The following is a 27925-nucleotide window of genomic DNA, read 5'->3' as shown; positions in this document are numbered from 1 at the left end:
TGAAAAACCTTATCACAGTCTGTAACAGCCCGTTAGAAATTCAATTGTGAAATTTCTATTAACTTTAGGAATCTCGTGAAAACACCATAAGTTTTCACGAATCCATTAATCGTATAGGTTTTTGTCTAACTACACAGTTAGTGTTATTATTTACTATGGTATCAGAAGTGTATTTTTGATTATTGGAGATAGTTAGAAGTGTCAAAATGTATTATGATTTGTGCCATTAGACTCGGAGGGTTATTTAAAGTCTTATGGCGCAATAACATTTTTTCATATTTTCGGACAAAACGTCTGTTCAAAACTGTAGATATTATTGGATAAAAAGAAATATCTTGAGGTAATTTTCGTGAATATTATTGGGTAAAAATATTTTGAGTTGATTTTTATAGATATTATTAGATAAAAATATCTTAAGTTGATTTTTTGTAGATATTATTGGATAGAATATTATGAGATAATCTTTTATAGATATTTTGGGTAGGAGAAAACCACACTCAACTCTCAACTCCAGCCTTATCACCTCCCTTATTTCGTCCATAAATGTGTCCAGCCAGTACCCATGAACTTATCTTCAATTACACATTCTAATAAAAGATTATCAAACACTCTCTCTCGGACAGATTTTAGGAGATCTTTTACACGCCCATTTCGAAGCTGTTGTAAGTATTTTATCATAAAGTATCCTTTATATAAGTTGTTCATTTTTGAGTCTAGTTTACATAGATATCTTATTTGCCCCATTTGAAGATCGTTTGGTCAGTAAAATATTGTGTAAACTATAGAAAGGTCATTCTGGGAGATAAACTGGAGAATATGTTATAGTTTGGAGTTTTTGACCAAGCTAATGGATAGATATTGGTCCGAAATTTTTATGGAGTATTGTTAACATGTATATGTGACTATTGGTTGAGGAGTTTTGCATGATTAAAGGTTTTGATGAAAGATTTTCTTAGATTTAGAAACTTAGAAACTGGAAGAAGAAAAACAGTTTCTGTTTTGAGAAAGTTTAACTCTTTGGTGGTCTAAACCTATTCTAATGACTTTAATAATTTTATTGGAAGATCCTAAGTATCTTATATACATGTTATATTATTATTTTGAGGATATTTGATGTTAGTTTCAAAGATATGAAATTTTATGCAAAGAGATATTCAAATAAGCCAAAGTGTGGATATTCTTGGCTAAATTTATGTTTTGGTTAATTTCTAACCATGTGATCTTGAATTAGAAGTTTATATATGTTTTAGGACATCTTTTTAAACCATGTGATGGTTTGGTTTGAAGATCATATATTTATAAGTCATAGATCAAGAGATTTATCAAAACTAGTTGAGGAAAAAGTTTCTGTTTTTGGACTAAGTGTAAAACCAAAAACTCCAAATGTTATTTTGTGATTTTGGTGACTTTGGTTTGATGATTTAAAGCATGGTTGATGTTAGGATGATATTATGAATATGTTAGAAGTAAGATTTGATTTTTGAAACTCTTGGAGATGTTTTGATTTAAGGTCAAAACTTGTGATTCAAGTGCTTGGATCTTTTTACAAAAAAGTTTGGTGTTGATTATTAGCTTTTTCTAAATGGATGTTTTAAGTATGGTTTTGAACTTAGGATTGGAAGATGTTTGTGGTAAAATTTTGGTTTAAGCATGAGTTTTGAAGTTGAAAAGAATTGCAAAAAAAAAAAAAAAAAAAAAAATCAAGGGAAATGGCCTATGGATGTTTCGGCCATAGTGTGTTTTCCATAATTGTGTTTTGTTTTAAATTTTTCTGAGTTGATATTTAAGTTTAGGACAAAATTTACATGAGGAATGTAAATTTTAGAAACTTTTGGAGTTAGCATGCAAAATCCTTAAGTTATGGGTAAAACGGTCATTTTCCCACATGTAGAGAGTAAAATGAAAATTTTACTCTTTAAGTTAGTATTTTCCATATTTCAAATTATTAGTGATTTAATTCTAACTTTTAGAATCACTAATTACAGTTCCTCGTGATCGCACTTGAAGTTTTATAAGAAACGCAGAGATCGAGGTAAGTTAGCTTTTAACTTACTAGCAGTCTACTGTGTATGTGTGCTAAGTAAAGGAACTACAGTGTATGTATGTATGTTATCATATATGTCATGCTATGCCAAGTTATCACGTAATTATCTATTATACAGAATTTATTCTGTCATCAATTTTTATCTGTTACATAATATATTCTGTCATGTATTACTGTACATTACAAGTATGTCATGTTAAATATGTTGTCTATTATATGTTATGCTATGTTACGAAATGTTTCTATCTCAAGTTGGTCATGTATTTCAAGTTATGTTCAAATCACGTTATGTTACGTCAGGGCTCCAGTCCTTTAGTTTTCTAGTCACGTTTCATCTTGAGTACATTCAGTTTGTATAGAATACATGGGGCCACAACAACTGTGGAGTATGTATTTAACAGCATTGTGATGTGTAGAATACATGGGGCCACAACAACTGTGGAGTATGTATTTACACGTAGAATACATGGGGCCACAACAACTGTGGAGTATGTATTTTTCATGTTAAGTCAAGTTTGCGTAGAATACATGGGGCCACAACAACTGTGGAGTATGTATTTACACGTAGAATACATGAGGCCACAACAATTGTGGAGTATGTATTTTTCATGTTAATTCAAGTTTCAGAGTAAGTTTATACTAAGTCAAGTTTCAGATCAAGTTCATGTCAAGTCAAGTTCAGTTCATGTTTCAATTTAAGTTATGTCAATTATGCTATGTTGTAGGCTAAGTTATGCTTTAATTATTTATGAATTTGATTATACATTTATACTTTTACTGTCATCCATGCATCATTAGCATGTGTGGAAGTTTTTTGTTAACTTGCTGAGATTTGAAATCAAATCTCACTGTTGTAGTCCCAACTACCATTCCTCTCGAATGGTAGATCTTGTTACAGGACCTGAAGGAGGATCAGGAGCTGACCAACTAGACACAGTCGATTGAACGACGGTGCGTCGTTAATGTTAATATAGTAGTTAAATTACTACTTGTACGATGGAGTTGCATCTCCAGTACTTTTGGATCATAACTATTTTGGATTAGTGTTGTGATTTTAGTTGTTCAATAGGTTTTTATGTATGAAGTATGTTTTAAGCATTTGGGATATTTTCAATTTGGTGCATAGTATTGCTAAAGAAAAAAAAAAATTATCCGCTGCGAATATTGCATATTGTTAGATGCATGTTAGGAATATTGCATCTTATATGTCATGAACGGGGGCAGGTAACCTTGTGTTGCATGTCTCGACGCTTCAAATTTCCGTTCGATCCCAAATGGAATTTGTGGGCGTCACACAGTCCATACCAGAGAGACCCTCCCTTTCACTGCAGTCTTTATCAACATGACCCAATCGCCCCACACCAGCAGCAGAAATTAGGCAATCGCTCGTAAGAAAATCGAATCCAAACCGACTGATCACCTCCAACAGATAACTTAGAACCTCGTAGGAGAGGTTCATTCACATCAAGCTTGACCCTCACTCTCAAATACTCACCCCATTCCACTTCACCGTTCTCCAGATCAACGTCTTCAACTAGGCCAATCTTCTCCCCAAGCTTCCAACCCACATGGACATTCCAAGCCATGATGGGAAGATCATGTAATCTGACCCAAAAGGGTGCAGGCTCCATTTTAATCTGCTGAACTTGAAGACGACCATCCGCTTTAGCAAACAAAACCAGATGTTTATTGAAAGTCCATGGCCCCTCTCTTAGAACCTTCTCTTTATCACTAACATCCTCAATTCAACAAGAAACAGTGTTGATGAGAGATCTCGGAACCGAACTCCCATGACAGTCCTCCATATTTTCCGCATCATACCCTTAAATGCCTCCCGATTGAAATATTTTCCAATAAAGAGTTGCATAAACAAACACTTCCCTCCTCGAGGCAAAACGTCCTCCAGATTCTCCAGTCCGATGACCACATCTTCGCTCTCCTTCTCAGTCAAAAAAAGCTTTGTATAGAGCACGAGAAGATCATCTTCCGTAAGCATACTTGCAACAACGTAGAACAATGCCAACTGCACCAGGGCAGTACGAGAACCTCTACAAAGGAAACCCTAGGAGAGGAGTTAAGATTCAAGGCTCTTGAGAGAGAGAGGGTGTAATGGATTCATCATTGATAGTGAAGCAAAGGGGCATGTAAAATTCATAGGACACAAAAATGGCAAAATTTTTTTAATAGTAGATCACATCAATTTTACAAAACACAAATCAAACAGTCAAAATTTGGTCACTTATCATACAAATTTTTTTCCAAAACCTGCAAGAAAAATGCCATTATAGAAACCTTGGATAAGCATACATAGAAACCAATCTGTAATAGTGGGTTAAGGTTTTCGAGATCAACCTCAACATTCAACAATTATAGAGACCCAAAATGGTAGAATAGAAACAAATTGTAAGTAGGAAATTTCTTATTGAGTTGGCGGTATGAAGAAGAGACAGGGACTGCATGTATGAGTTTGTGAGAGATGAAACCAAAATCGTGAGGTTTTTCCACCTTCATGAGAGAAAATTTTACCTAATTTGTGATAAATGGCAAAGGGTCTGCTATTGAAGGGGAGAGTGCAAGAGACAATTACTATTCTTTCACTCGAGGGACATTGAGGCCACGGGAGGGGTACTCGAAAATAATTAAAAATGGAAAAGAAAATGTTGTTCCTCATAATGGGGAATCACTGTACATAACTTAAAGTTAAACCTAAAATAGGGAAACAAATGCAATGAGAAAATGACAAGAGTTTCTTCCAATTAAATTACCAAACTTTAGAGAATTAGTGTGTATATAGAGCCTGATGCCAGTGCTGTTATGTAGGAAAAAAAAATCAACCAGGATTAGAGATGACTCATGATATCCAATGGGAAATGTGCAATTGCGAAAACCAAAGTTGTGCATGAAGGTGCTGTACGTGGTGAAGAAGATGGCAAAACGACCTTCCCTACATCACAATTATTGTCTGATAGATAGGGTTTGGTCTTCCACTGGGCTACTGTACCGCGCGCGTAGGGAGAGACATGCACTGTTACCAAGCCCTAATCTCACTGATCTTAACAACTAGGAAAAAGAAAAGTCTCACTTTTGAAGATTAGAAAAACAAAAATACATTGCTATCCTACCCACTATGATTTTAGAAGTAAACAATATAAGATTATACATAAGGTCGTCTTTCCCTTTCACTTTCACGCAAGGCCGTGCTGCTGAGGACATCTTCCAACACTGATCCAAATATTGGTATAAAGACCTAATAGTCATAATAATAATAATACCAAATTAGCATTGACTATTGACTAAGAAGTTAACAAGAATAATTCTCTGCAGAATTGAAGCTAGCTAGGGTTCTGGAAGTCCTGTGACCACAGCAGAAATATAGCATGCACCATGACTTTGGCTCAAGTCTGCAAAAGACTGATCATGATCGTCACTTCCGGCCTCAGCTAGCTTGCAGCCGGTCTATTTTCATCATGGTTCCCGTAAACCACGTCAATCATAAAAATATAAAGAACTCAAACCCTGATTTCTTTCTTGTTTGTTTTATTATTTGTTTTTTCTGACCAATCTTATAAATTCGTTATGTTTCGATCGCTGTTGGGCCATCCCAGTTCAATTTATTATAAAAGGAGGGCCATTAGACAAAAAGATGATGTGGAGTTCTTTTGTTTGAGTAGAAGTGACACAAATATATAGAAAATGAAAGGTCTTATCCCACTGCCGAGAAAAAAGAAAAAAGGAAGATGAAAAGTCTTACCTCCCTAAAATGGTACAATTATAAATAGTGTACGCCAAAAGCATGTGATTAATTTCTTTATAGAAAGGGTTAATCAATCGATGCCTCCATTAAAAAAATCTTAATTAGCCTTAGAGGACATAAGATGTGTGCTGGAGAATATGGTAGTATTCTTATTCCATAAACACAAAAGTTTGTCTTCTTCTGGCATGGAGCACTTGAATATATGCCTTTTTTTTTCAAGTGAGGAACGGTGCCAGCCTTTTTGATGGGGATGCCAAAAGTTCTGCATCTTTTTGAGTTTAGGCTCAAATTTGTAGGGCAAATTTATGGAGAGGAAGAGAGAGAGAGATGCATGCCTCCGGCCAGTTTGCCTTACTGTTTCAGCCATTGACAGAGCTCGTGGACTGTGTGATATGGGGATGCCCGAGTGAGAGAGAAATGCCATCATTGCTAAAGAGCAAAAGGCTTATTCACTGGCATGGGCCACCGTGATGCTAAAAGAAGTGTCACCGGTCACAACACTCTCTGTGTCTTAAAAGGCTTAACCTGGCCCTTAAATCTCCCAAAATCTCATGCCTAATCATTTCAATTATATATATATATGTATTTTAAAAGAGAGATTGCATCTCCAAAAAAGAAGTGAGAATATTAGTGCTCCTTTGTAAAAGTCTCCCAAAATCCTATGGTCGATATATATATCTGTACCCCTCATGCATTTTGCAAAAGATTCAAACAATTTTGAATGGCCGGGCGCTGTTTCCATGATTCTATATCCCCTCGCTCCCCATCATTCTAGGTTTTAAACCAGAGGCAAAAGATTTTATAATTGAAGTGAAAAAGATCATGATCATCTGTCAATCGATTGCAATGAAAAAGATTACTTACTTTTAGATGTATGTATATTTACGGTTTCATGCAAAGATATGCCATTCTCATAATGATCATTATTTCAGATCTAGGAGTAGTACTACTAGTGCTTGGATGTGCTGCTTTTTCTAAGTTGTTGATATATTTGAACATTGGCACTTTATGTGTTTGTCATGTGCCAATAGCCTTTGGCGGGAAGGGAGATCTTTTGTCCCAATAATGTTTGACAAAAAGGTTCGCATAAGCTTTGTCTCAACCCCCCTCTTTGTTCCTATTCTTCTTGCTGTTACAATGTGCTTAGGCGGGTTTATATTAAAGGTGATTGGGTAATGATATATTGATAAGGAAAAGTAGTACTGATGTGAACAAAGCTATAACCACACATGATGATGAAACTTATCTTTGCTTATTTGCATTATTATTTACAATTATTTATGGCATGATTGGTCTAAATTATTTGTTTTCTTTGGGAAGAAGAGCTCATGTTACAAGATCATCCATTCATTTTACCATACACACACACACACACACACACTTCATGAATAAAAAGCTGAATCTGGAACCTCGATATTAATCTTGCGTGCATGGCTCCAAGAAGTATTTGGTTCGAGTTTGAACGTTAGCTTTTAAGTGCTAATTAATATTTGAGCTCTCCATGCATAATGGAGCACAAAAAAGCTGCAGAAATCCTTGGAATAAACTGTCACTCGTCAAATATTTCTCGTAAATGATAACATTAAGCAAATCCAATGCCGACTTTGTCATTTTGCTTGCATACACATGGTCATCATCATGATCCACACCGAACGCTGATTATATAATTGAGGCCAGTTGGTGAAAACTTGATCTTCCTCGTAATTATTTTTTAATATTACTGCTCTAGCAATTATTTATGTTATGACTAACATAAATTAACATATATTATTAGGAAAATACTTTAGCCACAAAGAGATTATACAAAAATAAATTCACAAACTGATGTAACTTGATGTAGTACTACGTCATAATGTAAAGTTACTTTTATTATAAATTAAAACACATTTAATGGATTTCATGAAATTATTATATTGTATTAATCATCCATCATAGGTGATGGTTTATCAATAAAATTGTTATATTGTTCATTTAAAAAAAAAAAAAACTAAAATTCTATTTCTTGGTCGATATTTATTTGCTCGAGTACATGATTTTCACAGCAAAGTTTTTGTTTTTATTTTTCTTAATGGGTTATGAGGTGGGGAGCATAGATGGATCGGAGTAGTACTGTCATTACTTTAACGCGCTCCCAATAAATCGAGCAGGATAATTCCAGCTAAAAGTGGGGAAAAAAAAAGAAGAAAGGAAAAACAAAGGTAACTTTCATCAGCTTGCAATTCTCTTGAGAACAAGTTGCATGCACCAAGGTTTAGCACAGTTCCTTTTTGTCTTGTTATTGTTGTCTAGGATTCCTTACTAACTAAAAATTAAAAGCTTTCCAAAATAATATTTATGTTTCACTAATCATGGGTTCATGTATTTTCTCTTCCGTAACCAAGAAACATATTAAATATTTAAAGGTTAACAATATCTATATATATATAGACATATATGGAACATGAGATGCCAATGGAGTGCAATAAAATCTAATTCTGGTGGCTGTGCTTAAAAGACCAACAAAAAGGGGTCCTTTTGTCCGAAATGTACAAGCATTAAGATATGCATGGGTTCTTTCGCCTGAAATGTACAATCAGGTGGTTGATTAGCCAAGTGCATGCTAAAATATTGTCAAAAAATTGGTTTTGTTAACATTGCATTAATAGTTGTTAAAGGGTGTCCATTAATTTGGTGGACCAGTGTACGCGAAACTTTTTGGCATCATCTCTATTCTGTAGTCCTCCACAAAGGGCATCAAAAAGTTATATATATATATATATATATAAAACTAGACACGCACATGAAGATGTATTCATTTGAAATCTAAGAAACAATATTGCGGCGGCTAGCTTACGATTCCCCAAATCTCGCCACCAATCACTCCCAGAGATCATAAAGATTTTCTGGATGATTAAAAATTGAAAAAAATTAAATAAATTGTTGAGAAATTTGGGAGATAGATACTGAAAGAAGGGACCAGCTGCAGAGAAATCCGGCGAGTTGCACCAAACAGTAGATTTTTGCTTCTTCGTTTCAGATAATTAAGATGGAAATATTAGAAGGGTAGGTACGAGCTGGAAGATGCACACTGTTAATTTGATGGGGTTGTAATTCCCTCTGATCATCCATTAATTTCCTCCGTATGTACAGCGGTCAAACTCAGAAATCCATGTGTAAACATGAAAGACCAGGAAATATATATAAAAGCAAATATATATATATATAGCATCATCTATCTTACTGATGAAAATGAGACAATTAAAACATTGAAAAGACCATAGCCGTTTGTATATGAATGTACGAAAATGACCAAAAAAAAAAAAAAAAGGAAAAAAAAGAGAGGATATTATTTACATATAATCTAGAAGGAAATAAACAAAGTGTTTCAATTAAGTTGGTGATCACTCAAAAGACGGAGAACACCAAGATTTTCTTCCATGCATCATCTTTATATGGTACCTCATCGATCATCTCGTTCGTATGGTTTGTGATTTTCTTTCTCATTTTGGTTATGCCTAATCTGATGAACAAATCCAGGATTCCACCATACCTTCACTTCTTGTAGTCACATTCTCCGGCCCCTTATCGCCGTGAAAGCCCGATGAAGAAGCCGCCGAGTAATTCAACGTCTTGCCGTTGGTAATCCTCTCTGAATTACCATAACTTCCGTTGAGTGACCTCAGGAGCCCTTGATCACCGCCGTGGGGTCCTGTGTCGTTCGCCCAGCTGGTAGGAGGATTGTTCTCGTTCCTCGAAAATGTCCCGTCCGATGAAACTATGTTTGAAAGCCCACTGAGTTGTGTTCCAACGTGCTGATGGCTTAATCCGAGTTCCTCTAAAACATTGCCCATTTTGAGATGAGAATCATTGGGTGGGATTTCCAAAGAACCCTGGGTTTTGGAGCTAAGAAGAGCTGAAGTGGATTGCGTGTATTTAGGTTGGGTTTGGAGGAGATTATGGAGGTTGAGAATCGGGTTTTGCATGTTCATGTTGAGAAGATTATGGGGCTGCTTCAATATGCCTAAATCAGAAGACAGTTGGTAGTTAATGGAAGTTGAGTGAGAAGCATTGCTTGTTGAATCAGAACCTAAAACATCAAGCATTGAAGAACTAGGAAATGACAGGGATGGAGCTGAAGAAGAAGAAGACGGAGAAGAAGACAGAAATGGGGGTGGCTGAACTTTCTGAGCGAACGGTCTCAAAAGGTATGGAGGCTGTGCTGGGTCCAAGTGCCCTGATCTCAAAGAAGAGGAAGCTGTGCCGAAGAGATCGAGGCGGCTTCTCGGGAAAGGCGAGGATGTGAAGGGTGGTGCGGGGATCCCAGTAAATTCCTGAACCATGGCTCGGAAATTGGTGGTGTCCGTGGTCAGCACAGTAGTAGGTGCACGCCTAGACGCTCTCGACCTCTTCTTTGGGTTTCGAACCACGTTATTGTTATTGCCTCCAGCTTGATCGTTTGCACCTGAAATACCCGAAGCAGAAACCGAAGCCCGTGGAGAATTTTCTGGCGCCGGAGGGATCTGTATGGCGCAAAAACTCCCGTCTCTGCTTTGTCCGCCTAATTGACTGGTCAAGAAAGGTTGGCTTTGGGCTGAGGATGAGGGAGTTATCAAGCCGCAAAGATCGGTGGCATTTGGGTCAGATCTTAGCGTTTTGGACCAGACCATATCAAGATTTAAAAAAGAATTTGGGTTCGTGAGTGGGACTGAGCGTGATGATGACAACTGGTCGAAGTAGTTTGATAAAGGGTCGAACATGGAAGAGGAGGAAGAGGACTGGGCTTGGTGGTGGTGGTGGTGGTGGTGGTGTGGCGGCTGCTGTGGATGGTTAGGCAATGGACCAAGATGGCTGCTTGGTGGGTTCAAGAAGGCTGAGATCGATTCGGCGCGTGAATCATACTCTTCATCCCCACCACTCGAAGATTGCATACTACCACTATTACCGGAATCCATGAGAGAGACAGAGAGAACAAGAGAGGAATAAAAAGTGAAAAGAAAGAAGGGGAGACAGAGATATGGTGTGGGCTGGAGAGAGATTTTGCTTACTTACTCAGACCCTTTTAAGAGGAAATTAACTACAAAACAAAGCATGAGGTAATTAATAGCAAAGAAGAAACGGAAGTCGTTCTGGAAGAAGAGCTTTCAGAAAGTGTCCATGTCTTAAAGGCTCTGATCGGGAGCGAGGACAGTGGCTTTGCGTGCTTTTGCTCTGTCTTTGAGCAAAAGGCCGGTATGTATAAAGAAGAAAAAAACCAACCCACGGATCATGAAATTGATGGTTGCAGAATTCCCCGCCAGGAACTTGGGTTTTCAGTATTTATGAAGTGTTGGGTTGGATTAGGGTTGCAAGGCGTTAACGTTAGAGAAGAGAAAGAAAGCTGGGTAGTTCTCTATCCTTTTCTTCTCTAAAAGAGAGGCAGCGTGTGCCTGAGGTTCCACTCACAAAGATCAGAGTGGGGTAGCCATGAGAGCAGGAGAGGAAGGTGGTGATGGGGGGTAACTGGTCAAAGCAAAGTATCGGTTTTGATTCGCTGTGCAAAGGAAGAAAAGAAATGAGGTTTAGGGCGCTGCTAGAATATATATTCGAAAAAATATATATATATATATATATTTATATAATCAAATACAATCTATATTATTTATATTATTATCTTTTTTTTCTAATAATATTGAGGTGGGCAAGCAACCAAATTAGGGAATATGATGGTTGTTGAATGGTACGTAAAGAAAGGAGAACTACCCAGTTCAATACTCTTACTTTTCAAAGCCCTGCAAAAACAATTAGTTAAAATAAAGAATTATTTTATTCTGTGGACGTGTAGAACTTATGACCGTCTACGTTACTTAGATGACAAAATGACAAATCAATTTAGATGGAATTATTAAATTTCTATCATTTTCTTATTACGGTCAGGTTAATGGATAGCAAGAGCAAATTAACAGAGCTAGTTTCATTTTGTTTCTTTACTAATTTCCGTAATGATTTTATTTATTTGGTGGTGTAATTTATAAATTATTTCTGCTTTGTGCTAGATACGTACATAACAAGAAAAACTCTATATCTTGTATTGTTATTGAATAGAAACCTAGAGAATCTTTCACAATAAAAACATAAATGAAAAATCATGACATTTCTCATCATGTTATGATCTTCTAGTGCTTTACCTGATATTTTTCCCGTTGCTTTCTGCCCTGCCTATGATATATATTCTTCTTTCTTCTTATTGTCCTACTAAAAAGAAAAAGAAAGTACTGTTTGGAAGAAAAGAAAGAGAGAAAGATCCAATGGATGGATGGATCAGTTCAACAACATCCGAGTTCGCTGCAACCATCAAAGCTAAAAAGAAATCGAAGTTATTTTGTACTGATTATTCTAATTATATCCTTTGGGGAATATTAAATGTATATATATATATATATATATATATTTTTTTTTAATGATATCGATCTTTAGCACACAACTTGGGTTCTAGAGGTCTTTATCATTCTACGTGTAACATATAGATTCTTCTCTTCACCAATGGTCTGCATTTGCCCATACAAAACCAAACCCTAACCCTAACAAAACCAGTCCTCACGTTTTCTGATTCTACAAGTAATGTACACCGAGCACTCGTACGTTGTACTGTTTCTGATAATTATATATCCACCCATTATATGTGAATCTTACAGTTCGGACAATGACGTTCTACGTATGATCTTGTTCTAGTTTTAATCCACCACAGACTAACTAGATTATCCTTTCTTTATGCCCTCCAAGTGGCAATTACTAGGCACAAATAAGCTACCTAATTATGTCTTTTCTAAGTTACTTGAAGATCATGTAATTGAACTGCTTTGGTATTCGATCAGTACTAGTACTGCAAGTGGGCACTAATATCCCTGCTGCCAACAACAAAGTTTATTTGGAGTATTTGATATTAAAAAGAAAAGAAAGGAAAAGAAAAGAAAAGAAAAAAAAAACTAGAGATCGATGGGACCTGATCTATCGTTTCAATTGAACCTGTACCTCACAAATTTAAGTATGCAAACACACGAGTACTATCACTGATATGTGCCGTTGGATTGATGGGGATCGATTGATGTCCTTTTATGGCTCATGACTTCATGTGCCATAATTTCAGCTCGCAAAATGCTCCCCAAAAGTCTAGGTATAGGACTAGAGGGCCCTCATAATCTTGCATGAGTAAGTTTCCATTATTACATGCACCGGCTGCTAGCTAGGAGATGTAGCTTATCTGCACCAAAGTGTGGTGGATGTATTTGTGGTGCCGGGATAATGGCCCAAGAATTTTAGAATAAAGCTAATTTGATGCTCATTCGTTTATACAATATATAATACATATCTCTCTTCACGTGACAGATATATCTATATATATATATACATACACATATATGAATGATGGTCATGACCTGGAATCAAGTATTCTGAAATTTCAGTCAATCTTAGAATTATGAGGTCTCTCTTCCTATGGTTAAATAAAAAAAAATGGGCAAACCAGAATGGATCAGTTTTTCCTTTGAGAGCTGTAGAGAATTATATATATTTTGTGGAGACCAGTGATATTTGTGTGTTGCATATTTCTTTTGTATGTAGATCAGTCTTCGGGAGGGTACTGTACGTATCACCATCAAATTGAAGGCCAAGAACAGTACCTCATGATGGCCGTAGTAACTACACACATCATATACAGATATATATATATATATATCAATGTAATCGATTTGTCAAGGAATCCTGCTCAGATGGGTCAGGCCCTTACTGGTTGGGAAATAAACAAGATATTATCCCCTAAATTCTGCTTGGAACGCATCTAATTGGTCAGCTCAGCTTGGCTTTCCTTCTTTGATATTGGATATAGCCCTGAGTTTTCTATTTGGTTTGAGTACTCTTTGTGCTTTATCTAGGGTTGAGTTCCTGTAGATTGAGTATAGGTAAAATCACCAAAGTGCTTCCCAATATTTCTCATACTTGATGTATTCGCTTCAATCATGTATCGGGAATTTAACACCATGGTGTGATGCATGATTGTTTATTTGTTCATTTTGCATGATGGGATATATCATGATGCCTACTTGGGGTTCTTATAGTTGATCAGTAGATAGTACTTTTACTCACTACAAAAAAAATAGATTTTTGTAATTAATTTATTGCAACGAAAAGACTATTTCTAACTAATTTTGATTGTAAATAGTTTTTTCGTTACAATAAATTAATCACAAAAATCTATTTTTCTTGTAGTGACTTTAATTAAAGTATTTAATTAATCCGAGCAAGGTATGTAGTGTAGTCCTCGACGGCTACCTTGTTACGACTTCACCCTAATCAAAGATCACCGGAACCACGGTAGTATGCGTCAATAAGACCTCCAAAAACCTTTATGGCGCTAGTACTGGCCGTACTCAGAATTAGAAGCAATTTCAGTTGCATTCTTCTAATTAGGAGATGGATCCTCATGAGATCAATAGCATTTTGTTGGAATAAAAACAATATACTAAAAAGATTGATCAAAATTGAGAACGAATGGGAACCATAACAGAAATAGGTAGTTCATAGACATCTCTATCTAGTCTATTTTCATGTTCCGATCTTTCCATTTTTTATATCCTATGAGTGGATAACTTATAACGACCGATTCACAAGATATCATTTTACACGTACATCATTATAAACAACATTACAAGAGTAATTGTTCAGAAAAGAAATTGATTCCCTCTCAACTAGTCCATTTAAATGATACATTTAAATAAAGGAAATTTAAATGACTATAAGACTAATTTCGCTTCTAACCCTTTTTTTATGAGAATATTGTGAATTTCTTCGTAGTGGGTCGGGTCTGAAAAATTCAAGTCCAACTTGGTTAAAGGAAAATGTCATTTTCTCTCTCTCTCTATCTCTCTATCTAAAAAAATTTTTAACTTTACAAAATTACTCATCGTTTTATATAGAATTATAAAACAATCGTAAAACAATTGTAATATATTTGGTTATTTTCCTTCATATTTTCGTATCATGCATAATTAGCAATGGATCATATTAACTAAATTTAGGGGTAATCAATCGGGTTCAAAATAATTAAACTGTTGATGAACAGTATAATTTGGGTTAATAAGGGTGTAATCCAACCAAACCTAGCTAGCTAATTACAACCTCATCAAGTTAGATCGTAGCATGCATGTCTTACCGGAAATTAAAGGAAAAGAAATTACTACTTTTTGTGGCTAATTAATTAATTAACATTAAGATCAGTACGTACGCTATATATAAACTGTAAATAAAGTACTGGTATAATATTAATGTGAAATTCCTCATGTAACGCAATTAAGAAAATAAATAAAATAATTAAATTATCATCCCACCTATAGATATATATATATATATATTCCCCAAATCAGAATTTCTTCGTCCAATATCCCCACTCAAAAGAATATTTCTCGTCTTTCCCCCTTTTTTCCTTCTTTTTATTTTGGGTGGTTTCTTCTCTAGTGTTATTCTACATGCACCACCAATAATTCAGAATGCCAGCATCTAAGCAACCTGCAAAAAGATGCATGGCCTTATTCAAGTTCAACAACAGCTGTATATCATATCATTGATCTGATCCTTCGGAGGAAAATTAAATAAACTTCTGTTTTTTTTTTTTAACCAGTTAAACTCCTCTTATTCCATGCAGGTTTATGACAATAGGCTGAAAGGCAGGCCCATTAAAGATGCACATTATACACTTAAAAGCATATATATAATAATGTTTTTAAACAAAGTATAGCCCTCGATAGATAGGTAGCTGCATGATTTAATATGATGTTGTTATCTTAAACCTACATTTAATCAATGGATTTGATATGAAAGTGATGTAAAGAGCAACCATAATTTTCATGATAAGAGTACTGTAATCACGATTAAGATCGAAATATTCAAGCAGGAGTTGCCCCACCCCCACCTAACACTCCCCCTGCTTTTTTACCAATCCATTTTCACCCCCTCCTCTCTCTCTCTCTCTCTCTCTCTCTCTCTCAATTTAAGAATTCCAGAAAAAAAAAAATTCAAATCAATTGAATCATAATGATTATATTATATTACCCTAAACTTAATTATAATATTAAATGCTTAAACTTGGGATAATAAATTTGGTATGTGGGCCAGAAGAAGCATAGGCATACGACGTGGAAGGTAGGACCCCAGTTCTAGTTAAGGGGTGTGTTTGGTTAAGGTTCAACATGTTATATAATCAAAATTGATCTAATATTAATATTAGTTTTAACTTAGAAAATATGATATTACTCATCGGAGGACCACCCCATACACGGGCCAATAACATTGTAACATGCAGAAGATTTTGTAGTGAGGCCCATGGCACCATCCGCAACAACATCAAGAAGCTGAGTTTCAGATCCATACTCTTTCTAGCAAAAGACAAAATGGTCCAATGAAGCACAAGTGCGGGAACTAATCCAAAACTTTACTTTGGGATGGGCCTGTGGGCTTTGGTGTAGCCATTTTGCTCTAACACATACGGAGGGAGCCCAATGCAAACTGGCAAATTCTATCAAGTAGCATTTGAAGAAAAGATGTTTTCTCAAATAATAATAGTCGAGCTTGGGCAGCAAGGCAAAATATAAAAATAGCGCGTTTCTTTTCTTTGGTTATCTGGTTTTACTCGACGAAAATTTGATATGGGTCTTTGTCTGAATGAACGATTGTTTTACGACGAAGCATAGTAAAACCATGCCCGTTTCTCGATTTGTTTTCTTCTCCTCCAAACGCCGCTCCACAGAGGCTTTTAACCTACTTAAAAGGTCACTCTCTAAAACCCTTTAATCACACCACTTCTTTGCATTCTGCTTTATGGGTAGCCATATTTTGTCGCTCTCTCTGTAGTTTACTTTCTTTAATTTGACTTAATTGGAATGCTTCTATCCATGGTGTGTAGAAATGATTCATAAAAAGCATAAAGAGTTCTTTTCTTTATTTCTTTTCCCCTTTTCAAATAGATAATATGGTTTAATGGTTGAGGGTGGGAGTTCAGGTACTGCTTATTAGTGTTTGTGACATTCGCATGGTTTTAGTGCTGGAAGATCTTTCTTTATTGAAGTTAGACTATATTTGTGAAACTTGGGAAACGAATAGGAATTTGGTGTTCATAATTGGCTTTAAATGGAAAGGGCTGAAGGAACAATAAGGCTCCCCGTTTGTTTCCTGAAAATATTTTCTGTTGAAAACATCTTCCTAACGAAAATGTTGACATTAAAACAAATGGAGCCTACATGATCATCTGATGTAATTTGGTGCAGAGAACCTTACCAGGGCTTGACACTCCGTGGAAACATGCATACAAGCTACATAGTTTCTTGTTTTCTGGTTCTTCTAAAACTTACTTATACGGAATCATATTTATATGTTGTAGGTGTCATCCATCTAGGAGAGTTCAGACTTGTAACTATTCCAAATCATCAGGATACAGAAATGGAAAGACACGTATTCATCCCTTAATACCTGTAGAAATACGGGCTCCTCGCTCTTGGGGTGCTTATGTCATTGTAATGCCGCCAGCTTTTATACTTATAATCTCATTAATATGTGCTTCTTCATTTCGATTGGCCCTTCTTGAAATATATGAATAATGAACAAGATGAGGACTTACATTAGAAGCTAATAATCATCTGGTTGTTTATATTTATCCATATATGTATTTATTTATCTTTCTGCAGCCAGCTGCCATACTTGGATTTGCTGGGCTAGCTACTTTTGTCCATTATAATGATGAGAGAAGAGCAGTTTTGAAAGGTACTTCTTTTAACAATCTGGTTTTGCTGGGCAATTGCTTTTAATGGGTTGGAAGTGGGAATCTGAAAGCTAATAATTGGAACCTCTTTGGATCCAGTGTTTTTAATTTAGTTTCGTCTTCTCATTTTTCTTTGATTTCCATTCAATAAGATTGAATAATTTGTTTATTAGTTGTCTGTCTATCTCAAGATGAAAGTGTTCATGATAAAATATTGTGATTTGTGGTGATAATCATGAATTTGGCTTCGAGGATTGCAAGAGGACTCTTTTTTTTTTTTTAAAAAAAAAAAACTCAGTTCTTATGGGTGGGGGTCATTGATTTCAATGGACTGATTTTCTGCTTTCGGTTGTAAACCCTAGTTAGGTATTTCTCATGTATACTTCCTGTGTACTTGGGCTATGCCTTTTCTCTTATGCATAAAACTTCTTGACTACCTATCAAAAAAAAAAAAAAAAAAATCATGAATTTGGAATTGGCCATTTTTTTTTTGTTGTCCATAAATATTTTATTCCAACCAATCAAGATTTTTACTTGTTGATCATCACACACGGACATAGTTGTATGGGATTATAAACATGATTTTAACAGCTTCAATCTAAACGTCTCAGTGTACAGTTTATTTGTTAATTGAAGTCAGAAAGCTATGATAGTAGAGTGTTGACTAAACTGTTCCTTTTATTTGCCCTTTATTAATGCTTTTATTTGTAGTTAAATTTCCCTTGATTCATGTTATTACACACGTTTCATTTTAGATCATATGAGTATGCCAAAGGACCTGCAGATGGAAGAGAGTAATGTCACTTGTTAGCTTCTCCAATGGAAAGTTATTTTGTTGAGCTGGACTGAGTCTTTTTTTATTCCTTTTTCGACTTGACAGTAACGATTTATATTTGGGGATGTGATCATTGCTTTCACTTGTTAATTAGAGTTTTCTTGTTGAACAGCAATGAATGTGGGAGAAGGACATGTAGTTTTTAATTGGACACAAGTGTTGGTTAAACAGAGCTAAAATGGTAGAGGGATAGAAATATAGTATCGAATTTATGTATGATGCATCAGGTTTTTGAAGTCTTCATGACAGTCTGGTACTGATTGGCAGATGAGTATATACTGTTTGATCAGAGTAGATAGCTCAAGTGCTTTCATGAATATGTACTCAATAGTGTTTCATATCTTTAATGGAACTGATTAGGAACTGCTTTCATGTAGTATCTTAATTCGTATTGGTAGGTCATTGGTGGGAGGTTATAGGTACACCCCTACCATATGTTTCTTTTGTCGCCGTTGTTGCTGTTGCTGTGGTAAATAAAATTTTTTATTTGCTTGCTAAGTCCCAGGCTTCAAGTCTAACAAATAGCTTAAGTTGGGATCAAGAGGATAGAGTAAAGTGGGTTGACAGCCTAAATAGACCAGGTCTTCAGAGGAGTTCCTTTAGAGGAAACGAATGAATAAACAAAACATTGTGTCTCTCTGATGTCTAGTATGTACAAAAAGTCCTTTCTGTAGCAAGCTTTTCTGGTTGAATGATTAAAATTTCTGCCTTCACTTCTATAAATTTATTATTATGCTCATTATTTTAGTTTATAAAAATGCATCGGTGGGACGGAAAGAATGCAGAGTTGTGTATGGTTAGCAGTCTAAGATGCCCCTGTAAATGAGGAGAAGAATGGTCCTGACTTATGCAACATATGGGGGACCTCTTGAACTTAGGAAAAAGAGGAATGAAAGCCTTGAGATTCTGTTTTTTGCCCTGTCTTCTAAACCTCCCATATAAAAAATAAGATCTGAATCAAAACACATAAAACTTTTCAGTATTTTATTGAACAGGTAAAATTGTGGTTGATCGAAGAGATGGTGGTTGGAGAGAGCATTGATTGGGAGGGAGAGAGCAGGGGATTGATTGTCTAGCGATCAAGAGAGGAGTAGAGATATTTTCGTTTCATAATGTGATGAGAGGTGAAAGAAGCTGATTTGCATGTGTAACACTAATTTCCCTTACCCAAAAACCATTTTCCTTTGGCTTGTATTTTCTGGTAGCACCAAAACTGGAAAATGTGTGCCCAAAAAAATTGTAGTGAACTTAAGAAAAATGCCTATGGGTACTTTTGATTCGCAGGATAGGCCCATGCAATGGAATAATCATTCCCATCCTAGGGGTAAGGAATGTAACTTTTTCGAAGAGACCCACTAATTCTTCAAATGTAAAGTAATAAGGAGACAGAATATTTAAAATTTGATGGTGGCTCCCTTAACATTGGGGATGGTCTGACCACCCCCAGATATTATTTCGGGGGTGTTCCAACCACCCCTATGGCAAAATCCCTAAGGCCATTGTGGGTGACCAAGCCACTCCTGATGGCCATATGGAGTGGTTTGGGCCACCCCCATTGAAGGTCAGGGGTGGTCGGAAAATCCCTGAAAGCTATTGGTAGTGGCCCCCAGATCGAGGTTTCTGTGGCCGTCAGACCACCCTTTGGGTTTTGTGAGGTGGCGAGCCACGTCAAATGTTAAATCAATTCTTTATTATTATTATTATTTTAAGGTCAGAATGAAAATAATGGCTTGTTTCAGGACTTTGATATTTTAGGAACTTTTCTCTATTTCCAATGAGAGTCTTATATGTTTTCACCAAGAAAAAAAAAAAAAAAAAGAATGCCCATTTTTATTCCTTTAGGAATGGCAATACCCATTTTTTGGACCAAATGTACCCGTAGTTTCTAAGAAACTAAATACCAATGCCTTTTCTTAGGAACCTTCAAAATTTTAATTGGGTTGACAGAATTCAAGGTCCAGGCATTTAGCTAGGCAGTAGGAAGCGACTATATTAAATTAGATAGCTTAGTGGCATTTCAAATTGTCCCAGTTGAATATTAATTATCTACTTATACTGTTCTGGCACTTTATAATCAGTATTAGTTAAAAAGCCTGAATTTTGGTGGTATTTGAGCTAATAGTTAAAGAGTTAGAGAAGAGTTGACTTGGAGTTGGCGGTATGGCAATTTGGGCCCAATTGTGATAATATAATTGGTCTATTTGAAAGCATTGTACAGTGTCCCTAGGTAAGAATTGAATTGATGCCTAGAGTTACTTGGCTCACTGTTGGCCATGAATTTTGCTGGCTATTGAGAATGGTGGTATAAGAGGCTGAATGGTCTAGCCGCGTATCTAGAACATGCAAATGTTGAGAAGATAAACATAACCTATGCTAACCTCGTACAGTTCAGCTAGTTAATGTCATTTCTCCTCCTACAAACAGCAAAATTGTTATCTGGAATCATTGTAGGCATTGCTTACAAGCAATAGAGTAGGTACATAATTTGAGTCCCGTTCTCTTTACAATCTGAAACACAAGAAATCTAAGCATGAGAAATGTGAGAGTGAGAGTGTTGTTAGCAATTGATTGAAAACTATATTAATACTCACATACATACATGGTTAGTTATCACGTTTATTCTAATTTCTATCTTTATTGGCTCAGGCCAGGGCAGCAAATCTGGTGGAAATGCTGTCAAGGGGCCAACAATTGGTGGTCCATTCACTCTAATTGATACAAAGAATCAGATTGTTACTGGGCAAGATTTTCATGGAAAGTGGGTTCTCCTCTACTTTGGCTATACTTCATCCCCAGATGTTGGGCCAGAGCAAGTCCGGATAATGGCTAAGGCTGTAGATATATTAGGTTGTTACTTTTTTCAACATGACTTATGGCACTGCCTTTTCTGTTATGATCACTGAAGTTGTGTATTTTTTTTTCGTGGAAATTAGAGTCAAAATATCATTATGAGATTCTACCGGTGTTTGTCACAATCGATCCTCAACGAGATACCCCTGCACAACTTCATGCTTACCTTAGAGGTGAGGCTTTGCTGACCACTGGAATGTGTGTTGCAGTATGCTAACTGTTTGAGATAGAAACGTTTTATCAGATCCTCCCTTCCTCCTGCATTATTTCCTCCATGTTCTTTAACCGTTTGCAGAGTTTGACTCAAGAATACTGGGATTAACGGGCCCTGTATCAGCTATTAGGCAGATGGCGCAGGAGTACCGTGTATTCTTCAAGAAGATAGAAGAGGAGGGTGATGATTATCTTGTTGAGTCTTCCCATAATATGTAAATCCTTGGCTTACCTTTGTTTTCTTCTTTTCTGATTGAACTCAAGAGTGTATTGTAACCTATCTCAAAACAATCAGGTATCTTATGAACCCAAAATTGGAGGTTGTGAGATGCTTTGGTGTTGAGTACAATGCGGAAGAACTGTCAGAGGCAATAACAAAGGAACTGAGGAGTACCCTGGCTTAATGGCTCCAAGTTTTTAATAGGTTGCCGATACCTCTCTGCTGTAAGGGAAAATTTTGTATTTTGGACATCATTCTGACCTCACCTTTATTTTTGTGGTCATTCATTTTTCCCATAATTTTTGAAATTTCAAGTTCATGCTCCTGAGTTAAGCAGCAGTATGTACATTGTTGGTTAACATTTATCATGTTAGAAAATTGTTGAGCCAAGAACAAGAAAAGATAAACGGGAAATCTGATTGTTTTTTTCAAGGCCTTGTGTAAAGTTACGTTTGTTCTTGTCGGCACTTCTCAATTTACACCTTTTTGAGATGGAATGTAAATGACTGATGCCTCCATTGCATAAGAAGACCTAGCTTAGGTTTCTGTTAGGTTTCTGCCTTGGCGGGTTAGTCTATTTTGCACATTTTGTTGAGCATGAATTTGAGGTTGCCCTTTCAGGACATTCGGTTTGTTTCCTTTCAATGCATGGCCCCTTGATTATTAATTTTTTAGCTTGAACGCCAAAAACTTGATGTGACTACTATATTTTTCTGTAGTATCTGCAGAGTTGGCATCCTAGAAACTTTCCATGTTGCTTGCCAGTTTCTCTAGAACAAAGACGCACCCATGCCTTGCGTCATTGCTTTAAATTAAGTTTCTATTTGATGACAAATAGTTGGTCATGTCATGCAGTAGTCTAGTATCATACAGACAGTGGCGGAACGTTGGGCTCCTCCCACCACCACCCACCAAATCTAAAATTTCAATATACTTAGGCTAGGATTGGGTGGTGGAATATCCTCGTAATACTGTATTACACTATTATTTATTATTTTATTATTATATTTTATCTACTTTTACTATTATTTAGTACTAGTAATGTTATACACCACACTCTCATTCTATTTTCATCTTATTAAATGTTTAATGTAATACAAAAATATTTAAATTTTACATGAAATTTAATAAACTATATTATATACTAGAATGTAATATTGTCTTATAAAAGATCACTTGATAGACTTTATGAAAAAAATAAATTTTAAATATTTCATTATAAAAATAATAATGGATAAATATTATTCCATAAAATATTATTATCATAAATCTAAAATGTATATTAAGTACTATTTTTAGAATTTTAGTTTTATGCTTACGTGATAAATTATCGAGATTTAGTTTTATATATAGTTATGTTTCTAAAATTTTTAATCTCTTTTTTATTTTACATAAATGCGACACGATGATAAAAATTATCCAAAAATTACAGTTCTGCCATTGCACACAGATTGACATTATTAGATGGCTCTAATACCTTATGAAATGAACTAGGGCAGCGTATACGTGGCCACTGCTCAACTGTATTAAATTAATTTAAAGAAAAAAGATAGAAATATGGCTATTTTTTATGAAAATATTCCAAAGACGTGGAGGGTTGAGTGAGTTTCCATGCGAGAGTGGAGCATATACTACAACTTTATACTCTGAGGACAACCTCTGGCACAGGTTGTAGGGACTGGAACAACTTGGCCAAGCAAAGTTGCAACCTAATTAAAGTCTTGTTTAGTTTTATATAATTGGTTCCGTTACCTAAAATATCATAGCTGGCATCCGACGTGGGTTCCTGAGAAAAAACACGACAACATGCCCTCCACTCTCTCTCTCTTGGCCCCCCGGGCGCCAAAGAGGTGTCTAAAAATCTAGAGATTCTCATTGAATCCAGGACCGGGTCTCTTGGTTTCCCTTTTCTATCACACAAGAAACACAAAAGAAATTAAGTAAAAGAATCAGGTAGAAACGAACAGAAAGAAAAAAGGAAAAAAATAATGAAGGTAAACTAGTTTCATTTAATAAAACAACAACAAACCTGTAAATTATTCTCCTCCTTTTCCTGCTCTTTTCTCCATCAAATCATTTTATCTAATTTCATAGTTTCTATAGTTGAAAGAGATAGAAGGCACAGAGAGATTGTTTTCTGGAAGCCACTCAAGGAGGCCATGCAGATCATCTTCTGTGGCTAGTCCTGTGGCACTTCTCACAAATTCTCAATCTTTCTGTCTTTGTTATTTGCTTTTCTGTTTTTTTTTTTTTTGGGTACTTTTGTATTCGACATGAAAGATTAAGATAAATATGTTTTTTCAATGTTACCTTTCAAGGCTATGTTTTTTGTAATATAGTTAATCAGTTTTAACAGCACCAATGTTCGTCTCGTTGTTGGCAAAATAACACGAAATAAATATTTTCCTTCATCAATAAACTACACCATCAACAAGGATTGAGCAGAGTACTCGATAGGTAATTATAGAATGGAAGACAGCTCGCCGGAGAAGAAATCAGGTTGTGGTATATTAAATGCAGTTTTTGGGCGACATAGCTTTTGGCCACGAAGATCTACCTCAACCGGTTCGATTCCCCGTCCTGGTTTTGCCAAGACACCGGACACTCCAAATTCAAGGTGGAGACGAGTTGGCTCCGATGACAGCTCCATCCTTGAAACCTCATCAAACGGATCAGAATCGTCATCAAAACCCGTGGGTAGACCTATCCAAAATCCTCACATGGCGCCTCCTTTCTATCGCCAAAACTGTGGCAGACCCTCTAATGAGGCTACATTAGTGGCACCCTCATCAGGTACAGGCTTAGCAAAGATAGCTCCTTGCCAAGGATATGTCAACCGGGGGAAGAAGGTGCCAAGGGAAGCCATTGGCATTTCTGGGGAGCTCGAAAGCATCATCGTGGATCACCAAAAACATCAAGGAGGTAGTAATCTTGTACGGGCGTCATCGAGCAACGTCATGCTTTTTGGCAATCTGGGAAACTTGAGGCAACCAGGAGGAAATGTGAATTCGTACAATGTTTTTAATCATCATCCCAAGTCAGCAAGAGAAGAGAGCCCGATGTTCAACGGAAATTACTCAACCAGCGTGATGGGTAATGTGGTAAAGAGTGCTAATAGAGAAGGGAAACCAGGTGGAGAACAGTCAGGTTCCTTGTGTAGGGCTATCTCGACTAGAATGGATCCTGAAACATTGAAGATTTTGGGCAACGAGGATTACAAGAATGGAAGATTTGCAGAAGCCCTGGCCTTGTATGATGCTGCAATTGCTATTGACCCCAACAAGGCCTCGTACAGAAGCAACAAAAGTGCTGCATTAGCTGCTCTTGGTAGGATTCTTGAGGCAGTTTTTGAGTGCAGAGAAGCCATCCGTATAGAACCTCATTATCATAGAGCTCATCATCGTTTGGCAACATTATATTTTCGGTAAAAATACCATTCATGTCTGGACCATGCTTGGCTGTTTACAAGCGTTCTTATATAACATGTAGATATATCTGTGTATACAGATTAGGGGAGGCAGAAAAAGCTCTGTATCACTACAAACATGCAGGACCGGAGGCTGACCATGTTGACATTTCCAAGGTGAAAACGCTTCAGGCGCATCTCAACAAGTGCACCGAGGCTCGCAAATTACGAGATTGGAACACCCTGATTAAGGAAACAGAGAGAGCCATGTCTGCAGGAGCAGATTCAGCTCCACAGGTGAGGCATAAGTTATCAAATTCCCATCCCTTCTTTTATTAATTATGCCTCTTTATGTTAATCTGATACCATGTTATCTCTTTGTGGTGATTTCAAGAAGATATTTGCTTTTCAAGCCGAGGGCTTGTTGAAGCTCCGGAGGCATCAGGAGGCGGATGAGACAATGCTGAAAGGTCCGAATTTTGGGGCTGACTCTTGTACTAAATTCCTGGGGCCTATTGGTAGTGCATATGTGCTAGTTATCCGGGCTCAAGTTGACTTGGCAGCCGGCAGGTTAGTTTTCTTTACCATTGAGATCAAAGTCCTGAAGTGCACACATTTGGATCTGTAAGCATCTAATGTTCATAAAAATGGAGAAAGTAATATGACCTTTTACACTGTTTCTCTGTGCTACTCCTGATCGTGAGTGTTCAAGATATTTGAGTAGTTAGGAAAATGATGGTTTTATTGGTTTACAAACGAATTTGACAGATTGGATGAGGCGTTGGAGGCAGTTCAACGAGCAGCTCGCCTTGACTCGAACAATAGGGAAGCAAACATTTTGATGAGGAAGGCTAAGGCTGTTGCAGAAGCTCGATCAAGAGGTAACGAGCATTTCAAGGCATCGAGATTCTCAGAAGCAAGTGCTGCATACGGGGAGGGACTGGAACATGACCCATATAATTCAGTGCTGTTGTGCAACCGAGCCGCTTGTCGGTCCAAACTTGGCCAATTTGAGAGAGCAGTGGAGGACTGCACTGCTGCCCTTAACGTACGCCCCTCTTACAACAAGGCTAGACTAAGAAGAGCCGATTGCAATGCCAAGGTGATTCTCTTACTGCCTTAAAATATCAAATCGACATGACTCTAGCTATTTCTAGTTACTACTACTTAGGATAACGACGTCTCAAATTAATAAAAGGTGACTCTCAAAGTAATGACATTATTTAATCTCATTGGCATTTTCCGATGTAGTACTATATTTTAAATGACTTTATATATTTATCATTTAAATTGATAGTCACTTAAAATGTGTCACATGTAATTCAAAATGTCAAAATTTATAATCAAACTTAACATTAATTCTTAACGCATAAGATGCCTAACCCTCGATAATTAACAATTATTTACAAAACATGAAGATTAATTGATGAGTTCATGTGTAGCATTGTTCTTCTACTGTGTGATTATTGTTGGTGATAAACATCTAATTTGGATATGATATATAGTTGAAAAAATGGGAAGCTTCCATTGAAGACTACGAAGTCTTGTCAAAGGAAACACCAGAAGACGAGGAGGTGCGCCGACTCTTGTTGGAGGCCCAGAAACAGGTCATGAGACAACGGGGTGAAGATCAGGTGCAAGGCAATACGGCATCAAGTGTGTAATGGAGCTTATTCGGGTCTTCATCTTTTCCCAAGTAAAAGGAGACTTAAGACATGGAGATCGAGAGATAAAAGCCTAAAGCCACCCATGGAACTAAAAATAAAGAGCCCCGGAATAGAGAAATGAGCTATAGCTAGTTAGCAGCATGCAGCGCAATGCATGGTCTTCTGGAATATAGAAACAAGCTAGCTAGGAGCCTGGCTAGGACACAATACCGAATCAATAGGAAAAGAAAATACAAACAAGCTTTTTTAAACAAAAGTTCAATAGATGTACGTTCTTTTAATTAAATTTGTTTATGTATAGTTAGTTTAATGTGTGTATTTCTTTCTTCTTCTTAATTTTCTTTTTTCTCGAAGGATTTGTTTGTTATTCTAATCGAGAAAAATAAATTTATGGGACAAGAAAAAGAGAATTGCGTTTTTATCCAAATTAAGAAGCTAAAGAACGAGAGAGAGAGAGAGAGAGAGAGAGAGAGAGAGAGAGAGAGATATTTAAAATGGGTCCAACAATATTTATTATTATCTATAGAGATTTTAAACAACTTTGTATAGGATCGAGAGGCTTTGCTCACAACAACAACCAAATTAAGGTAAAAAAGAAGAAATTAGTTTTAATTGGTCGTGTGATTTGATTTAGAATGATCAAGAAGTTGGACATGTAATCCATACTCAGTGATTAAACCTACCTATTAGGATTTGTGAGTTGTATATATTCTATATGATCGGAAATCTTATCCCAAAATGGTATTCCTATACAAGGTAGGAAATCTGATTATGATTTCACTAGTACTTAGGGTTTTCTGTATAAATGTTAAGCTCCATCCATCTCCTCTCACAATATAGTTTAAACATTATTCATATATCTTAGGCTATTCGTCCGAATTCTTGGTATGAATAGGAAAGATATCAATATATAAAGTGCATGGGTTGATCTCAATGTTTATTATTGTCTTATAATGTGTAATATCTCTCATACAATATTAAATGCTTTTTATGAGTCACATTTTAGAGCATTTCCAATGGATTAGCTAAAGACTAAATCCATCACATGATATTTAGCCATTAGACCATAAAATATCACCACAATGGATTAGTTAAAATCTAAATATTAGGACTTTAGCTACAGTGAACATCAAAATCATTTCTAAATTTGCTAGTTACAGTAGATATACAAAATG

The 27925-nt window shown here is 36.3% G+C and overlaps 3 protein-coding genes across 4 annotated transcripts; 2 read left to right on the top strand and 1 right to left on the bottom strand.

The window, feature by feature from the left end:
* Positions 1–8976: 8976 nt before the first annotated feature.
* Positions 8977–11343, bottom strand: LOC122303607 (transcription factor MYB120-like). Its single transcript, XM_043115446.1, has one exon. It carries the CDS (start codon positions 10727–10729, stop codon positions 9293–9295), a length of 1437 nt encoding a protein of 478 aa, XP_042971380.1. The 5' UTR covers positions 10730–11343; the 3' UTR covers positions 8977–9292.
* Positions 11344–16358: 5015 nt separating this feature from the next.
* LOC122303606 (protein SCO1 homolog 2, mitochondrial) lies at positions 16359–22109 on the top strand. Its single transcript, XM_043115445.1, has 7 exons — positions 16359–16573; positions 17182–17314; positions 17486–17561; positions 21041–21241; positions 21328–21417; positions 21540–21672; positions 21753–22109. The coding sequence occupies exons 1-7, from the start codon at positions 16467–16469 to the stop codon at positions 21859–21861; spliced, it is 849 nt and encodes a 282-aa protein (XP_042971379.1). The 5' UTR covers positions 16359–16466; the 3' UTR covers positions 21862–22109.
* A 1175-nt stretch (positions 22110–23284) lies between these two features.
* Positions 23285–27068, top strand: LOC122305603 (inactive TPR repeat-containing thioredoxin TTL3-like). Of its 2 annotated transcripts, none has more exons than XM_043118191.1 (5): positions 23285–25101; positions 25185–25380; positions 25478–25653; positions 25852–26185; positions 26589–27068. In XM_043118191.1, exons 1-5 carry the CDS (start codon positions 24146–24148, stop codon positions 26745–26747), a joined length of 1821 nt encoding a protein of 606 aa, XP_042974125.1. In that variant the 5' UTR covers positions 23285–24145; the 3' UTR covers positions 26748–27068. The 2 variants fall into 2 exon arrangements, with proteins under 2 accessions (XP_042974125.1, XP_042974126.1); XM_043118192.1 differs by having other exon boundaries at positions 23287–25101; positions 25481–25653.
* Positions 27069–27925: the final 857 nt, after the last annotated feature.

This window comes from Carya illinoinensis, chromosome 3 (assembly GCF_018687715.1).
Source record: "Carya illinoinensis cultivar Pawnee chromosome 3, C.illinoinensisPawnee_v1, whole genome shotgun sequence".
NCBI lineage: Eukaryota > Viridiplantae > Streptophyta > Magnoliopsida > Fagales > Juglandaceae > Carya > Carya illinoinensis.
The sequence above is the reverse complement of the archived record's forward strand: the minus strand, read 5'-3'. Positions and strand labels throughout refer to the sequence as shown.